Source organism: Oratosquilla oratoria, chromosome 21, assembly GCF_046742065.1.
Source record: "Oratosquilla oratoria isolate Oo_2021 chromosome 21, ASM4674206v1, whole genome shotgun sequence".
In the NCBI taxonomy this organism is placed as follows: Eukaryota; Metazoa; Arthropoda; class Malacostraca; order Stomatopoda; family Squillidae; genus Oratosquilla; species Oratosquilla oratoria.
In genome coordinates, this window is record NC_134797.1 from 25,053,382 (window position 1) to 25,075,180 (window position 21,799).

Here is a 21,799-nt window from a genome sequence, read left to right on the forward strand (position 1 = left end):
CTTTCATTTCCAGAGGTTAATGTCTTGCATAGTTTGTCACACTGGTTGTTCAATGACTGATCATCCAGTTTCTGGAAATTGAGCAGCACTCCAAATTGGTCTCTTACTTCACTCAGAGTTTTAAATCTATCGGTTAAGGATTGAATGGTAGTGTCAACAACAACATTAAATAATGTTATTTCTAGCCTCTTCATTGTATCTGCAATGGGCTCATCTGCGGCCTCATAAGCAAAGTGTCTTTTTGTACTTCTTAATCTCTTTTCTTTGCCTCTACATTCATTTCCTCACACATATCTTTAGCAGAGACTTGAGCTGAAGTGAATCCAATTCTTCTGTAGTTAGTCAGAGATGTTTTCGCTTTAGTAAGGAGGTCAACTGACACATCAAGCTGCATTTTAGGAGACTGCAGGAGCTTACTGACATGGTTCACAATGTGTAGAATGTCATACCATATGACTGTGCAAATGATAAATCGGTATGACCCCACCTCTTCTGCCAGACTTTTGGCTTCAACCTTGGTCAGAGGATCAGACACTTCCCTGACCTTCAACAAAGCTTCCCTTATATTAGAGGCCTGATACCGCACAGCTTCTATGCTATTAATACAGCTCTCCCATCTTGTGTCACTCCAGGTCTTGAGTGCAACAGTGACATAATCTTTTAGGATTGCCCATCTTTGTGGTGAGGCTGAAAATAGGTTGTACAGTTTCTGAACAGTGCCGAAATAGCTAGTGGCATCTATTGAAGCTGTTGCTGCATCAGATATCATCAAGTTTAGGGAATGTGCTCCACATGGAACATAGAGTGCACGAGGGTTCTTCTCAAGAAGTCTGGCTTGAACTCCTTTGTTTCTCCCTTTCATGTTGGCACTATTATCATATGATTGGCCTCTGCAATCTTCAAGGAGAATATTCAGTTCCGTCAGTTTCTTTATAATTAGAGATGATAAACCAAGACCTGTTGTTTCAGAAGCTACAAGGAACCCCATAAAATGTTCCTTAATTTCTGGTTTCTTATCCATTTTGACAGTCCTTATGACGACTGGCATCTGTTCTTGATGGCTTACATCGGGAGTACAGTCCAAAATAATTGAATAATATTTGGACTGTTTAACTTCAGTCACCATTGTGTCCATTATTTTAGTACTGATTGAAGCAATAAGTTAATTTTGGATGATATTTTCAAGGTAGCTGGAATGACTGAACTGGCCACTCTCAACACGCTCAATGTGCTGCTTCATGACAGGATCAAATTTAGCAAGCAGCTCCACCTCTTCTAGAAAATTCCCATTATTCTGCTGGTGTAACGTGTTTGATGAACCTCTAAATGCAAGATTTCTCTCGGCTAAGGATTGGATAATGGCGATTAAGCGAGTCAGGACATCTCTCCAGCGCCTCTTTTCAGCCTCCAATAGTGTTCTTTCAGCTTGGTCTATTGTCTTTCCAGTTTGCAAACGGAGTTGTAAATCTTTCCAGGTTGCCATGTGCGCTATGTGTGCTGGACTGCTTTCATGACTTTTCAAAAGTGTGCCTATGTTTTTCCAGTCTGTCAGTCCTTCTGTCACTAACTTTTGTTCTTTGGTTGAAAATAATTTACAACAAAAGCAATAGAGAGCATTTTTTGCTTTTGAGTAGATAAGCCAAGTCCGCTTCATCTTTTCTCCATTAACCAATGTTCTACAAAAATAATGATAATGAAAACTTCTTCCGTCTTCTTTTTTTGGGAAATGTGAAATCAGAACTAATCTGAAATGGCCCTCTACCTACTGCATCCGTTCTAAATGCATCAGACAGAATGGTTGGCCAGTTAGCAGGATCTAGTGGTTTAGAATAAATGGGAGGCTGCTCAGAAGTAGATGATGCCTTCTGTGGTTCTGGGGAATGTGGTGGTCTTGGTGGCAGTACAGCTTCCTGGACAGATCCTGATGAATGTGATGGCACTGGAGCATCCTGTTCAGGAAGTTCAGAATATTCCTCTGGCTTGCTGTCTGGAGCTCCAATATATTTTAGAATTGATCCTGCAAAATTACAAATTTCCTTAGATGATTAGGCGTTAGTCTAAAATAATACTCACCATTCAGAAAACATAATAAAACCAAACTTTAATATGTTTCTTTAAATTATTAAATAAACGATAATGAATTACCTTTTTCTTTTGACCATTTTTCTTCGTCAAATTTCTTTTTCTTTCGTTTCTCTGCTCCGCTGAGATAAATTCGTTTTGATGCCATTACGGGAATGATGATTGGCGAGTCTTAGAGTCTAATGTAGGCCTAGCACAGAAATCTGTTAATTAAGTGAAAACCTATACATGGAATCAATTTTACATACACGATATTGGAGTAGAATAAATATGATTATTTTTATCAGTGTAGGCCTAACACAGATATCTGTAAAGTGTAAACCTTTTAAATACCCCTTAATAAAAATAATTCTACATACACGAAATTCGGGTAGACCTGAAAGGTGAACAGATGGGTGATTGTTGAGCCTGTGGTTATCTTAATATTATATACGAACTAGAGAAACGGACCACACGACAAACGGAATAGAATTCATGTATTTCTGTCACTTCCTTTTGAGCTAACCTCGGTCCTACCATCTAGTGTTTTTTTCATTAGGTAGGTGAAGTGAGAAAATAAATAATCATAATTTTGATAATAAAGAAATAAGCGAATAAATGAATAAGGGATTGGATAATATATCGATACAAAATAAACAAAATTGAACATATGAACATTGAATATTGAAAAAGGTGGAAAAGGTAAACATTCCATAGAATACAAACATTTCCTATTGTGCATACAAATATAATAAAAGGAATTCCAACTTACAGTCACAGAACACACAAAATTGCAAATTTACACTATTAGAAGCTAAGCATGAAGCGACCAAAGAGTAAACAAGAACGCTGGTGATGCCAATTCCAGTGACAAATAAAGCCAAACAATTGGACAAAGAATAGTAAGCTAATGGCCAAAAAGAGTTTGTAATCAACAATTAATAACATTTGTAGCCATAAGCCCTAGCTTAGTGAACACATAAATGAATGAATAAAGCCAATTAATGCTTACCATATTATATCTTTAGATTGAATAAGATGTAGGTGATTTTTAACAAGATAGTATTTTTAGCAGACGATCAAAACATTTCAAACAATAACAAACACTGCAAGAGGCGTGTTGTTTATTTGCGTCGGCGGGCGGGAGAGGCACAGGCTCATATTTGACCTTCGGTAGCGTTACCTAGCCATTGGGCCGGCCGGGGGCCCCCTGGTAGGTTGGGGGCCCTAGGCAATCGCCTATACCGCCTATAGCTAGAAACGGCTCTGCCCAGGAGTCATTGTCATGAATAATATGTCACCTGAGAAACATATAAACAAGATTTTTGGAGAAACTTATAATTTAATGAGAACAATCAAAGTGGCATTTACATACCTGGATGACGAAATGGTGAAGAAAATACTAATCACTCTGATAAGACCAAGATTGGAATATGCTGCAACGATGTGGTCAACAAGTACAAAAAAAGAATGTATAGAAAAACTTGAAAGAATACAAAGAGCAATTACAAAATTGGCACCAACACTCTCAAAATTATCATATGAAGAGAGACTAGCAAAACTTGAGCTACAGACACTAGAGCAAAGAAGAGAGAAAGGAGATTTGATAGCTATTTACAGAATCATGAAAGGCATAGAAATTATTGTTAGAGAGGATCTAATATAATGGGATGATAGAAATACAAGAGGACACGGAAAGAAAAGAAAAAAAGACAGCTATGGAAGAGATTTGAAAAAGAACAGCTTTCCTCACAGAGTAATAGACAGTTGGAACAAGTTAGATGAGAAAGTGGTGTGTGCAAAAACAATACATGAATTTAAAAATAGTTTAGATAAAATGAGATATGAAGACGGGACCCCACGAGCATAGCTCCCCTTCCCGTAAAATACAACTAGGTAAATACACAGCTTGCTGTTGTAGTGCATATTGTCTTGACCTCTCATGTATGAGACCCTGAGTTTAAACCACACTACCAACAGGAAAACCTTCCACTGATGATACAAGGTGTCACTGTCCCCCTTAACAAAAAATTCGAAAAATCCTAAATCTAAAATACTTCCAGTCCTATAAATTTTCTATAATGGCTTCTCAACCTGTAAATGCATTTCTCCATTTGTGGTAGCTTAGGGTCATTTGGGAATCTAAAGAAGCTACTTTTTCATCCTCGGCTTCAGTTAAATGTATAAAGTTAACAAAGACTAACGTTATACGTTAAATCATAGGAAAAATAAGTCAACAGTACCACATAATCTTCCCTCTTACGGCACCTAGTTTCGCTGTGGCTCAACATCAGATTACCTGGAATTCCTGGAACTCATCTGTTTGTTGGCTGTAATCATCGTATTGACCCTCCTGATGGAACTGGGAATAAGGATCCTTTGTCTTCTTCTCCCTGACAACTAAACATGACAGGGTTAGGCGGCTCACCAGCACCTGGTAGATATTCTATTCATTTTATTTTGACTACATATAATCATAACTTTTGGTCTATTTCGGGATCTTGTTCCTCTCCTTTTTGTACTTTCAATCTTTACTTATTACGATGATTTATATTGAGTTAGCAATATTAAATCACAGAAGAAAAATAAAAAGCCTCATCCATTTCTCTACATAAATTGCATCTAGGTTCTAAACTACCTTTCTTGTCATATGATCTACCAATACTGACAAAACAAAAACAGTTTAGAGAGGGCTGGAATATTGTTCTTTTATTTCACTACAGAGTGAAAGTGAAGGACAAGGCACTGGGGATACAGAGTAAAATTGGTAGTGGGGTTGGTGAAGAATAGCAAAGAAGATGGTTGGAAGCTGGAGGCTGAGGTTGCGAAGGCTAGCTGGGTTAAAAGTGCTTATAATGGGAATTAATATATCCAGCACAAGTATCCATCATATTTTGTTGTTGTTCAGAAGAAACAACTCACACCAAAAGAAGCCGGAGGAGATTCCTAAGGTGGTGGAGTGCTCTGGATCAAAAGTAACTCTCAACTCGTAATGCTGCAGCGTGGACTTCGTTCCTTGGTAGAACAGATCCACAAGACTTCTGTTAACAAAGTCAGTCATCAATATTGAGCTCGGCTGAAATATTTCGGCATTTGAATGTATTAGACAGCCGCTTTCTTAGTTTGGTTTTGTATTGAAGGAATAAATAAGGACAATTGAGGATGCTTCCATCATGATCTCGAATATATTTACTATTTACCTGTTTGTTTATTATTTTAACTGTACCTATGCATTTATTTATGTATTTTATTTGTTGTTTACATTATTATAGTTTTTATTCATTATTTTATTATTAATATGATTTTTTTTTTTTTTTTTTTTTTTTTTTTGCATCCGACCTAGATATGGATCAAAAGGTCCCCTGTCGGCATGCTCTGCCTTTGTAATCCTTTATATATACACATTAATACATGTAAGTGTATGTATGTTTTAACGGAGCTCCATTTAATGGATATCGGAAGCAATGGACAAAATCTGCTGCAGCCAACTCAGTCAAAGTCCTACCATAAGATCACGACATACCAGCAACACCTCTCCATTATCCGTGTTAAGTCTGATTTAAACTAAAAAATAAAATTTACTTTATGATAGTGTATATTTACAGTGAATAGGTATCTTATATTGCCAGATTGGATGGTGTGCTTGATTAAAAGAACAGTACTGTATTCTTTTATCATGCAATTGTATATGATAATGTAATGCAACTCTTTCTTTCAAAATGCAGTCATTGATTTTAGCCACTACAAACTTAGTGTCGGTAACTACGGACAATAGGTATTAACAGACAGATGTTCCCCCCCCTTTTTGTACGTTAAAACGAGGGATGAGTGGCATAATGTAATGTGGCATGGTGTGGTGTACAATAGTATTGTAGCACGACACGGTGATGCCCTGACCAGCAGTGATGTTTCTCGTACAAGGGCCCTTTCAATACGGTCAACAAGGCCCCTTCTCATACGGCCAGCGACACGAGAGGGTCAAGCATGGCCACACATACCAGGCGTGACCACGCTGCCACATAGACACGAATGACTACTCAAACAGTCACCTATTAGGAATAAGATGGAACGTAAGTAGGAGCGCAGACATTCAGAAGCAAACCGATGTCACACTCACCTAGCCGCGCCCAGAGCGCATAGCTGATAGGTAGAGTTGCAAACATAGCTATACCAAGCGTGGCAGCGTCTTCGCCCTGTGTAGCGAAAGACGCGCCCCTTCGGAGCCCACGCTGGCAGATACTTGTTAGACTTCTTATGCACACAATGCGCCCTCCTGTACGCATAACCCACCGATTAATAAAGTGTCAATTGTCCGACTGGTTTCGATGTTGCTCCCTTTGTAAGATAGCTTGCAAATATGGCGCAGTGAGTAGGAGTGCTTGCAACTTGCAACAATGAAACATAAGCAACGATTCGTTAATCGGTGGCGCGCGCATGAATGAGTGACAGTAATGTGGCGATACACGATCCGGTGTCGCGTACGGAAACGAAGTGTTGAAGGAACTAGGCGACAGTGTACATGTTGGATCGTGGATGCAATGCCGTGCAACAGTCTGACGCGCTTTCGTAGGCACATGTAGGCATATAGTGGTACGAACAAAGGGACCTTTCATCCCATTCCTCTGGATGCTGAGCCGCCCGTTGGAATCCTACCCGCCGCGACCGCAACCCACACTCGGAGCAAAGCTGGCACCAGGCGACACACCAGCTGACCCACGCAGGCCACACTCACCCAACCGGGGAACATGGAACAAAGACGCGATTCACGGGATTAGGAGATGAGCGACGTCGACTTACCTGCTTCGCCTACGCTCACACCAAATGTGACGTTCTCGCGGGATATTGGCGGTTACGTCGGACAGCACATAGCGGTGACACAAGATCAGCGGAGAGAAGACCGCGAGAAAATCGACAAAAAGGCGGAGAACCTGCTTTCTCTTGTAGCCTTTGTAACCCGCACAACGTCCCCTCCACCAAGCCTCTCACCGACCTCCCCGTCCCTTCCTCCGCCTTCAGCTCCCGGCCCCGCCTGTCACCGGGGTGCCACCCGCTCAGGGTAACCTCTCGGTCCCGCGTCCACAGCCACTGCAGGCCGAAGCACGTTTCCAGTTGTTCCTGTCGTGGCGCCGTGGCTGGGCCGACTATGCCGCCATGGCCTGTGTTAATAGAATGCCACGGTTCATACAGGTCCGGTCGTGCTTATCCCTCGACGTTCAGGGAATACTACGGAACTTCCTGGACATCCCCCATGACACCTCGCTCTCGGCTGACGAGGTGCTCGACCGGCTACAAGCCCATCTCCGGGCCGTGTGAGTCGAGGCCTTCCGCCGCCGCGACCTGTTCCGAGATAGACGCAAGGCGAGTCCTTCGACGACTTCTATCGCCGCATAAAGAATAAGGCTGAGAAAGTAGACCTATGCACCGGAAACACTTGTGCGGAGGCCCAACTGAAAATTGTAATACTCATGGGTGCCAGGGACGAGGGACTCACACAACGCGCTCTCCTGTACGCATAGCCCACCGATTGATAAACGTGTGAATTGTCCGACCTGTTTCGCCATTGCCCCCCACCTTACAACATAGTTTGCAAACAACTAAGATAATAATACCAAATTTGTTTTTATGGGCCAAAGAATGTTTGTGCCGCCACGCAAAAAAAAAAAAAAAAAAAAAAAAAATTAAAATCCAGCTAGAGCCTGAGATGGGAATTGTAGTTACAATTTTGATTTGATGTAATTGGGTCCCAACTTCCATTCTTTCTTAAGTGAAATCACTACGTTCAGGCTACTTTCTACGTATCACCAATTCCTTGCTATAACACTATGGGACTAACTTTTTTTTTACTTTGGCAGGACACTAGAAACTGCAAAGACCTTTAACACGGTAAAGGATAATATTACTTTTGTTATTTCTGTTTCTCTTACTTATTTTTAATTTCTATAATTTATTCATTTGTTAATCATTTTATTAATTCATCCGTTTATCCATTTATCAAATTATTCACTGATTTACTTATTCATTTATTAATTTGTTCTTTTATTAATTTTAATTAATTTATTTGCTTATCTATTCATTTGTTTATTCATTTATTTGAATGTGCATTTATTAATTTATCTATTTATTTATCTATTGTTTAGAAAATCGAACTGTGGAGAACTGATACTTACTCTGGGAAGTTTTCAAAATGTGGTTGAATGAAAGTCGGCTTGACGTCACTTACCAACTCCAAGTCAAAAGCCATACCTGTGGTCTCCTTACCAAGACAGATTATTCTGGAGGGGTTGAAGAGGAAGATATAATGGAACATAATGGGAAATTATGTAGCAAAGAAGCCTGGATAAATGTCTAGGGTTAGTCTACTATAAAGGAAATACATGTGAACATCGATGGCATGATAGAATTGTGAGTCAGAATCGGAACCGAAGATGCTACAGTCACCTTCCGAAAGTTTTCTTACTGTAAGAAGAACATGTCAGACAGATACACAACTCACCTTATAGGGGCTTCTGTGATTGTGGATGATCTTGAAGTCTTTATCTTCGGAAAGAGGTGAATGAAGTATGAAAGGAACCCGCACAGTGAATGGGTGACTGAAGCACCTTACGATGGATACCTAGGAGAGAAAATAGGAGACTTCTTGCATATCTTTCAAAATAATTACATCGCACGAAGTGAGCCCGGAGGCGAGATATTAATTCTTGCTGAATTTTATGATTGTTAGCAACATTACAGCACTACGACTGGATCGCTTCCCGTGAAACGTTCGAGAAAGTTTGGGATAGTTCTGATATGACTCACTGAATTTAGGAATTATTGGGTCAGTCACTAAGAATGTAAAAAAAAAAAAAAATGTTACTTCCTAAAATGCTGTCCACGCATGCGTGATTGCGTGCGCGCGTGTGAGTGTGTATTTACCCAGTTGTATTTACCTAGCTGTATTTTACGAAAATGGGAGCTATGATTGTGCTGTCCCGTCTTCATATCTCATTTTATCTAAACTGTTTTTAAATTCATGTATTGCTTTTGCACACACCACTTTCTCATCTAACTTGTTCCAACTGTCTATTACTCTGTGAGGAAAGCTGTTCTTTTTCAGATCTCTTCTATAGCTGTCTTTCTTGATTTTCTTTCCGTGTCCTCTTATATTTCTGTAAGGATTCATGTTTGTGTTTCATTTACTACTTAGAGTTTGATTCTAAGTATAATGTGGAAACACAAGCACCTGTATCAATCTCAAATGGTATTAAATTGTCATTAATCTTGAAGTTGACTAACTCAGATTTAACAGAAAAAACATCTGATTTAACACCAAACAAATTGTTATCTGCACTGTCTGAATCTGAAGAATCTTCCAGTCTGTTTGCAGTTGCAATTCCTTTTTCCTTACTTTTCTTTTCAAACTTTGAATTTTTGAATCTACAGACTGCTTTCAAATGTCCCTTTTTTCCACACATGTTGCAATGTCTATCTTGAAACCTGCTTTTTTCACTTGCATGGGGAAAACCAGTGTTTGCATGTAAGCTTAGGCTTACTATTAGAGTCATGTCTACTTCCTATTTTCTTGTGTAAATTTTGACTCTCTGATACCCCTCTTATACTGTTATTTTCACCCACAAATGCCTGTTCCATATCTAATATTCTATCAAAAGTTTTCTGGGAAGTCAAAGTTTGTAATTTGAAATTTTCTGCCACTAGATTGGGGAAATAAGATTCATTGTCCACTACCATGAACAACTGATCTCGTACACGGTTGTCAAACTGATCAGCGAAATTACAGTCTTTGGCCAGAGCCTTTAATTCTGCATATAGATTATTCAAACTTTCACCTGGCCATTTTTTCCTTTGTTGAAATGCCACAAGACTTCTATGGTAGGATGGAGTGACTATATAGTACTGCTTTAATGCTTTCACTAAATCACTAAGTGATTTTGTATGAGGGAGATCAGGAGCACAGATCCTTCCCAACTCTGCGTACACAACAGTTCCAACAGACACTAATAATAAGTTTTTCTTCTTCACTAAATCTTCATCGCTATTGCCAGTTATTCCTATATATTGGAAGTGAGCTTCCAAAAGACTCAGCCATAGGTCTAGTGAAATCCTATCTGGCTCAAATCTGTCAATATGTCTATCCTTAGACATCTTTTTGTGCAGACACCAAGAATTACTGCCGATGCAAAAACCGGTGCCTAATCTGAGGCTAATAAATGCATAGTAGACATACTTACAGTCACATAATTTCAATGTCCACTTAACCATAACACTCATTATCCAATTTTTGTCCTCGTCGCCACTGTTATGGCGGGGTAATTCCCAAACAAGGCAGTTTGTTTCTTAGCTTTAATCTTCACCATGTTTACATGGGCCCGGCTTGGCTCAAAAATCATAAATACAGGTAACTCTATGCCAGGCATCAGTGGGCAGTAACAAAATATATACAGTCAAGTATTATGAAAGAGAATCAGAACACATATAACTTAGAATCAAACTCTAAGTAGTAAATGAAACACAAACGTGAATCCTTACATCCCTTTTCCCTTATTTTTTTTTTTATATATATGACATAACCAATTAGGGTGCCACACAATACAGCACTACAAATCAAGGTGATCTGGAGGCTTTATAAGTCTACCAGATTTGGTTCTATTCTCAGGTTCCCTGATAGGAGATTCAACCGGAGAATTGTTAATGTGAACATTGTCTTTAGCAGGGTCATCAGGAAAATTAACATCAGTGTTAGGAATATCATGTGAAGGTTTGTTATGAGCATCAGAATGGCAAGACTCATCAACAGAACTATTATCCATTACTACAGGAGTTGTAGGCTTCTTAACATTCTAAGCCACAGTGGTTACATATCTTGGCATAATTTGATCAGCATGCCTTCTCCAAAATACATTTCCATGATCTGTTAACTGAATCTTATAATTATGTACACCTAACTCTTCAATTACTTTTCCTGGCAACCATTTCTCTCCCTTTCCATATTTTCTTACAAACACAGCATCCTCTAACTTATATTTGGATACACCTACAATCTCTTCCTCAATCTTACTTCTATTTCTATCATCCCATTTTATTAGGTCCTCTCTATCAATATAATTTCTACGCCTTTCATGATTCTGTAAATAGCTATCAAATCTCCTCTCTCTCTTCTTTGCTCTAGTGTCTGTAGTTCAAGTTTTGCTAGTCTCTCTTCATATGATAGTTTTGAGAGTGTTGGTGCCAATTTTGTAACTGCTCTTTGTATTCTTTCAAGTTTTCTTATACATTTTTTTGTAATTGGAGACCATATCATTGCTGCATATTCCAATCTTGGTCTTATCAGAGTGATTGCTATTTTCTTCACCATTTCTTCATCCAGGTATGTAAATGCCACTTTGGTTGTTCTTATTAAATTATAAGTTTTACCAAAATTCTTATCTATTTGTTTCTCAGGTAACATATTCATAACAATGACTCCCAGGTCCTTATCATTTTCTACTTTTTTTTATTCCTTCTTCTCCCAATTTATATGATCCTGTTATTCTGTTTTTGCTTTTTCCAAATTCCATTATACTACACTTTTTTGTACTGAACTCCATCTCCCACTTCCTACTCCGTTCCCATACTTTATTTAGATCACTCTGTAGTGATTCACAATCTTCTTCCGTGTTCTCTTTTTTTATAGTTTTGCATCATCTGCAAAGAAGCTCATATAGCTTTCAATTCCTTCATCCATATATTTAATATATATAGCAAACATTACTGGGGCCAGAACTGTTCCTTGTGGAACACCACTTATTACTTCATCCCAATTTGAGTGTTAGTCTCTTATCACTACTCTCATTTTTCTTTCTTGCTAAAAGTCTTCCATCTATTTAAGCAGTAGGCCCTGTATTCCTCCTTCAGTTTCTAATTTCTTAAGCAACTTCTTATGTCAAAAGCTTTTTTTAGGTCTAGAAATGCACAATCAGCCCATCCATCTCTTTCTTGTATTATATATATTAGCCTTGAATAGAAACATATTAAATTGGTGACGCATGATCGTCCTTGTCTGAATCCAAATTGTCTTCGATTTAGCACGTTGTTGCTTTTTTTTCTAAATATTTTACCCATCTACTTTTGACAATTCTTTCACATATTTTTGCTATTGTACTTGTTAGAGAGACTGATCTATAGTTGGTAGGGTCTTTATTACCCCCTTTATATATAGGTACTATATTGGCTTTTTTCCCAATCTTTTGGAAATTTTCCTTTTTTCAAGGAACTGTTTATTATGCTATGTATTTTGTCTGCCAGTTCATTTCTGCATTCTTTCAAAATCCAGTTTGCTATTTCATCTGGTCCATGTGATTTTCTAACATCAAGATTACTCAAGTATTTCATGATTTCATTCTTTGTTACTTCTATTTCTTTCGTGGGGGGACTTTCTCTTTCCATTCGATCTCTTCAGGTTGTATGTTCTCCCTTGTAAACACTGACTTAAAATGCTTGTTCATAATTTCCGCCATTTCTATTTCCTCTGTGTATTCAACTCCTCCTTGACTTAATTTCTCCAAGTCTTGTTTGTTTTTCAGTTTGTTGTTTACAAATCTGTAGAATAGTTTTGGTTGATCTTTACATTTTTCCATGACATTTTTTTCATATTTTCTCTTTTCCCTCTCTGCATGCTTGTAGATATTTATTTCTATAACAAGTATCTATTTTCCATTTTTCAGGCCTTCTGTCTTTCTTACATTTGGTCCAAGCTTTAGTCTTTTAACTCCCTACAACTTTTGTTGTACCAGTACTTTACATATTTTTCTTGTTTTTGTCTTGGGACATGCTTTTCCACTTTTTTTTTTTTTTTTTAATAAATTTTTGTCAAAATATTCCATTTCTCTTCCACTGTTGTTTCTTCTTTGTATATTCCTTCCCAGTTTTCTTTTTGAAAGAATTCTCTTATTTTATCAAAGTTTGTTTTTTCATACATCATTCTTCCTTTTCTATATTGTTCATTTCTTTTCATGTATTTCTCATTTAGTTCCAGTTCAATCAATATGTGGCCCTTTTTACTTATTAGTGTTTTATATTCAATCTTTTCCACTATTCTAGGTTCAGATGTGATTATGAGGTCTAGTCTCGATGGTTCTTTTTCATTTCTATACCTAGTGTTTCTCCTGTATCCACTGTGTCATTGTATGGTCAATAATCATCTCGAGTAGAACATTTCCCCATGAGCCATCTCCACCCTTTACTGTCATCTCTTCCCAGCACACTTCTTTGCAATTAAAGTCGCCCATCATAACTATTCTTCCTCCATCTTCCATTATCTTACTTATTGTTATCCTTGTGTCTTCTAATATACTTTTATGTTCACTCTCTTCCCACGAGGCTATTTTTGGAGGCACATAATTTATCACAAACTTTCTGCTCTTCTTATCTCTGTCTTCCACTTCGATCATGATCATCTCTACTGTATTCTTTCCATATGTGACACACCTCACGTTTATATCCTTCTTAGTCAGGAACATAACTCCACCCCCTTGTTTTGTCTCTCTGTTTCTAATCCAAGAATTATATGCATTATGTCCTACACTGTTGGGTGGTAGTGGACCTTTTAATTTTGTTTCTACAATTCCCATTATGTCCAGTTCTTTTTCCTTCAGATAATCATTCAGCTAATTCAATCTTGTTATTAATCCATCTAAATTTGTGTAAGACACTTTTATTTTTCTGCCACTTCCATTGTATTTACTATTTCCCTTTTGTTTTTCTCTAGTATGTCGAATTTCCTTACTTTCATATTCACTACTCTCCAATAGAATTTCTTTTTCTGACTCTGTTCTGTTCTCGTTTTTTTTTTTTTTTTTAGCTTCATGTTTTTTCCTTTTTTCTTCCTCTCTTTCCTCTTTATTCATTTCTTTTTTTATCCATACCTTTTTATATTGTTCACTGTCTGCTAATTTCCCTGTTTTTGATAAGATATTCTCTACCGTCATTTGTGACCTGAATTTAATCTTAATTTGTCTGGTATCATCTGTACTATACTTTCTGAGTCTAAACTTCTCTTCAATTTGTTTCATGATTTTAGGTTCATCTTCCTGAACTAATTCTAGTAAACTTCTTACTTTTTCTTTTTCCTCATTGATTTTTGTGGTTCTATTTAGGTTATATTTCTCTTCCATTCCTAATATAATTATACATTTCTTTTTATCTGCTAAGTCTCTTACTATATTCTCCTTCTGTCTCATCACTTTAATAACTGACTCTTCAGTTTGTTTTTTCGTTTGCTGTTTTATCATACCAGTAAATGCAACTTTACTGTTTTCTTGGATTTTTTCCAACCCTGTGCTTCTTTTGCTATTGCCTCTTTATTGTCTTTATTATTCCTCTTTAATTCCTCATTCTCTTTTTTTACTTCTTTTAACTGTCTTTTTAAATCTTCTATTTCTTTAGTTAAGTTTTTGTTCACATTCTCTAAATCTTCCAATTTTTCAACTCTCTTGGCAATCTTTGCTATGTTACCAAACCTATTCTCCCAATGTTCGATCATATTTTCAAGTTTTTCCTCTAGTCTTGCCAATCGGGGAGGTTGGTATCCCCCCCCCTCATTAAATCCATGGAAATTATTATCTTCACCTTCCATTGTGCTGTTCTTATCTATATTTATAATCTTTACATTTTTGTTAGTCCCTTCGTCTCCAAAATCATCCTCGGTCCTTCTCTTGTTTACAAGATGCCTGGCCTTCTGGACCAAGTCCTCCCCTTCCTCATTTCCTTCCAGTTCTCTCAGTAATCCCTCCCTTTCTCCTTTTTTCTCACCTTCCCACTACACCATGAGCTTTTCCCTTCCCTATAAATACAATAAGGTACTTCCTTGACGTTGAGATCCACGTAGATTTCGCTTTTTCTTCGGAACTCCAATTCTTGCCGTCCATACGACGATAGGTGTGCTTACCTAGTGGTATTTTATGGGAAGGGGAGCTATGCTCGTGGGGTCCCGTCTTCATATCTCATTTTATCTAAACTATTTTTTAATTCATGTATTGTTTTTGCACACACCACTTTCTCATCTAACTTGTTCCAACTGTCTATTACTCTGTGAGGATAGCTGTTCTTTTTCACATCTCTTCTATAGCTGTCTTTTTTTATTTTCTTTCCGTGTCCTCTTGTATTTCTGTCATCCCATTTTATCAGATTCTCTCTATCAGTAATTTCTATGCCTTTCATGATTCTGTAAATAGCTATCAAATCTCCTCTCTCTCTTCTTTGCTCTAGTGTCTGTAGTTCAAGTTTTGCTAGTCTCTCTCCATATTATAGTTTTGAGAGTGTTGGTGCCAATTTTGTAATTGCTCTTTGTATTCTTTCAAGTTTTTTATACATTTTTTTGTACTTGGAGACCATATCATTGCTGCATATTCCAATCTTGGTCTTATCAGGATAATTAGAATTTTCTTCACCATTTCTTCATCCAGGTATGTAAATGCAACTTTGATTATTCTTATTAAATTATAAGTTTCTCCAAAAATCTTATTTATATGTTTCTCAGGTGACATATTATTCATAACAATGACTCCCAGGTCCTTCTCATTTTCTACTTTTATTATTCCTTCTTCTCCCATTTCATATGATCCTGTTATACTGTTTTTACTTTTTCCAAATTCCATGATACTACACTTTTTTGTATTGAACTCCATCTCCCACTTCCTACTCCATTCCCATACTTTATTTAGATCACTCTGTAGTGATTCACAATCTTCTTCCATGTTCACTCTTTTCAGAAGTTTTGCATCATCTGCAAAGAAGCTCATATAGCTTTCAATTCCTTCATCCATATCATTAATATATATAGCAAACATTATTGGGGCCAGAACTGTTCCTTGCGGAACACCGCTTATTACTTCATCCCATTTTGAGTGTTAGTCTCTTATCACTACTCTCATTTTTCTTTCTTGCTAAAAGTCTTCCATCCATTTAAGCAGTTTGCCCTGTATTCCTCCTTCAGTTTCTAATATCTTAAGCAACTTCTTATGTGGTACTTTGTCAAAAGCTTTTTTTAGGTCTAGAAATGCACAATCAGCCCATCCATCTCTTTCTTGTATTATATCTATTAGCCTTGAATAGAAACATATTAAATTGGTGACGCATGATCGTCCTTGTTTGAATCCAAATTGTCTTGGATTTAGCACGTTTTTTTCTAAATATTTTACCCATCTACTTTTGACAATCCTTTCACAAATTTTTGCTATTGTACTTGTTAGAGAGACTGGTCTATAGTTGGTAGGGTCTTCTTTATTTCCTCCTTTATATATAGGTACTATATTTGCTTTTTTCCAATCTTCTGGAACTTTTCCTTTTTTCAAGGAACTGTTTATTATGCTATGTATTTTGTCTGCCAGTTCATTCCTGCATTCTTTCAAAATCCAGTTTGCTACTTCATCTGGTCCATGCGATTTTCTGACATCAAGATTACTCAAGTGTTTCAATATTTCATTCTTTGTTACTTCTGTTTCTTTCATGGGGGGACTTTCTCTTTCCATTCGATCTCTTCAGGTTGTATGTTCTCCCTTGTAAATACTGATTTAAAATGTTTGTTCATAATTTCTGCCATTTCAGTTTCCTCTGTGTATTCAACTCCTCCTTGTCTTAATTTCTCCAAGTCTTGTTTGTTTTTCAGTTTGTTGTTTACAAGTCTGTAGAATAGTTTTGGTTGATCTTTATACTTTTCTATGACATCTTTTTCATATTTTCTCTTTTCCTCTCTGCACGTTTGTACATATTCATTTCTATAACCAGTACTGTATATATTTTCCATTTTTCAGGTCTTCTGTCTTTTTTTCCATCTGGTCCAAGCTTTGTCTTTTTTGTCTTTTAACTCTCTACAACTTTTGTTGTACCAGCATTTTACATATTATTTTTCTTGTTTTTCTTTTGGGACATACTTTTCCACTCCTTTTTTGTACATTTTTGTCAAAATATTCCATTTCTCTTCCACTGTTGTTTCTTCTTTGTATATTTCTTCTCAGTTATCTTTTTGAAAGAATTCTCTTATTTTATCAGAGTTTGTTTTTTCATACATCATTCTTCCTTTTCTATATTGTTCATTTCTTATCATGTATTTTTCTTCATTTAGTTCCAGTTCAATCAATATGTGGTCACTTTTACTTATTGGTGTTTTATATTCAATCTTGTCCACTATTCTAGGTTCAGATGTAATTATTAGGTCTAGTCTCGATGGTTCTTCCTCATTTCTATACCTAGTGTTCTCCTGTATCCACTGTGTCATTGTATGGTCAGTTATCATCTCAAGTAGAGCGTTTCCCCATGAGCCGTCTCCACCCTTTACTGTCATCTCTTCCCAGCAGATTTCTTTGCAATTAAAGTCGCCCATCATAACTACTTTTCCTCCATCTTCCATTATCTTGTTTAATGTTATCTTTGTGTCCTCTAACATACTTTTATGCTCACTCTCTTCCCACGAGGCTGTGTTCGGGGGCACATAATTTATCACAAACTTTCTACTCTTCTTACCTCTGTCTTCCACTTCGATCATAATAATCTCTACTGTATTCTTTCCATATGTGACACACCTCACGTTTATATCCTTCATAATCATGAACATAACTCCATCCCTTTGCTTTGTCTCTCTGTTTCTAATCCAAGAATTATATGCATTATGTCCTACACTGTTGGGTGGTAGTGGACCTTTTAATTTTGTTTCTACAATTCCCATTATGTCCGGTTCTTTTTCTTTCAAATAATCATTCACCTCATTCAATCCTGTTATTAATCCATCTATATTTGTGTAGGACACTCTTAGTTTTCTGCCACTTCCATTGTGTTCTGTTTCCCTTTTGTTTTTCTCTTGTATGTCGAATTTCCTTACTTTCATATTCACTACTCTCCAGTAGAATCTCTCTTTTTCTGACTCTGTTCTGGTCTCATTTTTTTCCTTAGCTTCAAGTCTTTTCTTTTTTTCTTCCTCTCTTTCCTCTTTATTCATTTCCCTTTTTATCCATGCCTTTTTATATTGTTCACTTGTTGCTCGTTTCCCTGTTTTGGATAAGATATTCTCTGCCGTCGTTTGTGACCTGAATTTAATACTAATTAGTCTGGTCTTGTCTGTACTATACTTTCCAAGTCTAAACTTCTCTTCGATTTGTTTCATTACTTCTGGTTCATGTTCCTGAACTAATTCTAGTAAACTACTTACTTTTTCATTTTCCTCCTTGATTCTTGAGGTTCTATCTGGGTTATGTTTCTCTTCCATTCCTAATATAATTATACATTTCTTTTTGTCTGCTAAGTCTCTTACAATATTCTCCTTCTGTCTCATCACTTTGATAACTGAGTCTTCAGTTTGTTCTCTCATTTGCTGTTTAATTATATCAGTAAATGCAACTTTACTATTTTCCTGTATCTTCCTCCACCCCTGTGCCTCTTTTGCTATTGTTTCTTTATCGTCTTTATTGTTCCTTTTTAATTCTTCATTCTCCTCTTTTACTTCTCTTAACTTTTTAGTTCTTTATTTCATCAGTTAAGTTTTTGTTCGCCTTCTCTAGTTCTTCCAATCTTTCAACCTTTTCTGCAATTTTGGACATTTTACCGAACCTAATCTCCCAATGTTCAGTCATTTGTTCAAGTTTTTCCTCCAGTTTTGCTAGTCGGGGGAGGTTGGTATCCGCCGCCCCTCATTAAATCCTTGGAAATTATTATCCTCACCTTCCATTGAACTGCTCTTATCTGTTTCTAATCTTTACATTTTTGTTAAAAATTTCGTCGTCACTAAATTGGTCGGGCCCTCTTTTGTTTACATGTTGTCTGCCAGCCTAGACCAAGTCTTCACCTTCCTCATTTCCTTCCATTTCCCTCAGTAATCCCTCCCTTCTCCTTTTTCCTCACTTTCCCACTACACCACAAGCAATCCCCCCCCCTGTAAATACAATAGGTACTTCCTTTGCTTTGGGATCCACGAAAATTTCACTTTTTCTTCAGAACGTCCTCTACGCCGTCCATTCGATGAAGTATTTACCTAGTTGTATTTTGAAGGAAGGGGAGCTATGCTCGTGTTGTCTCGCCATTGTATCTCTCAGTGTCTAGTTTGCTTTTAAACTCGTGAATGGTTTTTGCGCATACTATTTCATTACCCAGTTTGTTCCAAGTGTCTAAAACTCTATGTGGAAGACTGTTTTTCTTCGATTCTCTTCTATAGCTATGTTTTCTTAATTTCCTTCCATGTCCTCTTGTGTTTCTCTTGTCCCAGTTTAGTAATTCATCTCTGTCAAGTATCTCTGTGCCTTTCATGATTCTGTAGATGGTCAGTAGGTCTCCTCTCTCTCTTCTTTGCTCCAGTGTCGGTAGCTCCAGTTTAGCCAATCTCTCCTCGTATGATAGGTTTGCAAGTGCAGGTGCCATTTTTGTAGCTGCTCTTTGGATTCTTTCTATTTTCTTTATGTTCTTTTTGGTACTGGGGGACCACAATGTCGCCACATACTTTAGTCTAGGCCTTATCAATGTAACCAGAATTTTGTTTATCATGTCTTCGTCCAGGTAAGCAAAAGTCACTTTTATTGATCTTAGCAAGTTGTAAGTCTCCCCGACAATTTTGTTAATCTGTGTATCATAGGACAAGTCGTTTGTGATAATAACTCCCAAGTCTTTTTCGGATCCTACTTTCTTTACTTCCTTGGTTCCAATTGCATATTTTCTTGATATTCTGTTTTTGCTTTTTCCAAACTCCATTATGCTACACTTCTTAGTATTAAAATCCACTTCCCATTTCTGACTGCAGTTCCATACCCTATTCAGATCTTCTTGCAGTGCTTCACAGTCCTTATCAGTTTCTACTTTCCTTAACAGTTTGGCGTCATCAGCAAAGAAGCTCATGTAACAGTTCACGCCCTCGTCCATATCATTCATATAGATAGCAAACATTATTGGACCCAGTACAGATCCTTGCGGTACTCCACTGATCACCTTTTTCCAATCTGAATATTTTTCTCTGAGTACTACTCTCATCTTTCTACCAGTCAGGAAGTCCTCCATCCATCTTAGTAGGTTCCCTTGTATTCCTCCTATGTGTTCCAGTTTTTTTTTAGTAATTTTCTGTGTGGTACTTTGTCAAATGCTTTTTGCAAGTCTAGGAATGCACAATCAACCCATCCGTTTCTTTCTTGCACTATGTCTATTAGTCTTGAGTAGAAGCATATCAAGTTTGTGGTGCATGATCTACCTTGTCTGAACCTGAATTGTCTTGGGTTTAATATGTTGTTATCTTCCAGGTGTTTTACCCATCGATTCTTGATGATTTTCTCACAAATTTTGGCTATAGTGCTTGTTAGTGATACTGGTCTATAGTTGGTGGGTTCTTCCTTGTTTCCTCCTTTATATATTGGTACAATGTTAGCATTTTTCCAGTCATTAGGTATCTTTCCTTCCTTGAGTGAGCTATTTATTATGATATGTATTTTGTCCGTTAGCTCTTCTTTGCATTCTTTTAGAATCCAATTTGCAATTCCATCCGGGCCATGTGATTTTCTGACATCCAGTTTGATAGATGTTCTGATATTTCTTTTTGTGATGTAAATTCACTCATGTGGGGAGAATGTTTGTTATTATCTACGTCCCAATTTTGTATTTTCTCTCTGGTGAAGACAGATTTAAAGTGGTTGTTCATGATTTCGGCCATCTCTAATTCATCTGTGTATTCTATATTTCCTTGGCGTAGTTTCACTAGTTCCTGTTTGGTTTTAAGTTTACCATTTACATACCGGTAGAATAGCTTGGGCTGATCTTTGCATTTATCTATAATATCCTTCTGTGTGTGTGTGTGTGTTTGTATGTTCGTATTTTATTCTTTTTGAACCATAAGAGATAAATGTTGCAACGATTACGAAAAAAGAAAAATCGTCCATTTGATTAACCTTGTTTTCCTCCTCTATGCTCACGGTTTCTTTTGTCCACGCATGCGTGATTGAGTGTGTTTATGTGTTGGTATTTTACTCTATTTGAGCCATAAGAGATGAATGCTGTAACGATTACAAAAAATAAAAAAGATTCTTCTACTTGACTAACCTTATTTTTCTCCTCAAGCTTCATGATATCTGCCATGTAGGAAAAGGATAAAGAGGGTAAGGAGAGGTCCTTTCGCGCTTCGAATTCCGAAGTTATTGCTTTGGCGTTCCAAGGGGTGATCACCTGAGCTTTCGTTTGCACTTTGAGGCTCGCACTGCGTGAGGAAAAGATAGATGAGTTCGTTCGCTGTGTAGCCCAACGATATCTGAGCTCTGTGTGATGCCTTAGAAGATAGATGTGTCCAAGTGTCAATTGGAGAGGAGGACGGGGGTCAAGAGGGAGAATGCGAGCAGCAAAAGATTGGCGGGTTTGCTTGTGGAAGAAAGGGATCAAGAAAAACAAATGGTTTCAGAGCAATGAGGAAAGAATTCCGGAGGACAATGGGATATGTAGACACAGACGCAACAGGAGCTTGCTGCTCCAGGGTCAGAAAGACAGAAGCTAGAGTCGTGTTATCTATTGATGGAAACAAACAGATTTTAGGGGGTGTAAGTTGTGGGACGATGTACTAGATAAAACAAAAATTGAAAAATAATCTAAAGCATGGAAAATGAATGCCAAAGCAAAATAGGAAGGAATAAGGGATTAAAACATTGAAACATGCGGATGAGTTATAAGATAGGAAAAAAAAAGAGAGAGTGACGGGAGCTGCGGGGGGGGGGGGGGGGTACAGACCCAGAGGAAAAAAAAAAGTATAAAG

The 21,799-nt window shown here is 37.3% G+C and overlaps 3 protein-coding genes across 3 annotated transcripts in view; all 3 read right to left on the reverse strand.

Annotated features, from left to right (window-relative positions):
* Window positions 1-8,383, reverse strand: part of LOC143036794 (hemolymph clottable protein-like) — a 51,018-nt gene extending 42,635 nt beyond the window's left edge. Inside the window, exons 1-3 of the mRNA XM_076204536.1 lie at window positions 8,229-8,383; window positions 4,984-5,102; window positions 4,361-4,461 (exon numbers count right to left, since the gene is read on the reverse strand). Coding sequence (XP_076060651.1) covers window positions 4,361-4,461; window positions 4,984-5,102; window positions 8,229-8,368 — 360 coding nt within the window. The 5' untranslated portion in view covers window positions 8,369-8,383. The remainder of the gene's footprint in view (window positions 1-4,360; window positions 4,462-4,983; window positions 5,103-8,228) is intronic.
* Window positions 245-2,285, reverse strand: LOC143036795 (zinc finger MYM-type protein 1-like). Its single transcript, XM_076204537.1, has 2 exons — window positions 2,146-2,285; window positions 245-2,017 (listed from the first exon to the last, which is right to left on the reverse strand). The coding sequence occupies exon 2, from the start codon at window positions 1,133-1,135 to the stop codon at window positions 251-253; it is 885 nt and encodes a 294-aa protein (XP_076060652.1). The 5' UTR covers window positions 1,136-2,017; window positions 2,146-2,285; the 3' UTR covers window positions 245-250.
* A 135-nt stretch (window positions 8,384-8,518) lies between the features above and the next one.
* Window positions 8,519-21,799, reverse strand: part of LOC143036792 (hemolymph clottable protein-like) — a 54,342-nt gene continuing 41,061 nt past the window's right edge. The window contains exons 19-20 of the mRNA XM_076204535.1: window positions 21,100-21,253; window positions 8,519-8,674 (exon numbers count right to left, since the gene is read on the reverse strand). Of these exons, the coding sequence (XP_076060650.1) occupies window positions 8,534-8,674; window positions 21,100-21,253 (295 nt within the window). The 3' untranslated portion in view covers window positions 8,519-8,533. The remainder of the gene's footprint in view (window positions 8,675-21,099; window positions 21,254-21,799) is intronic.

Bases quoted from the DNA above. Each gene is read 5' to 3' on its own strand.
- LOC143036795 (XM_076204537.1), bottom strand. From the start codon at position 1,135: ATGGACACAATGGTGACTGAAGTTAAACAGTCCAAATATTATTCAATT.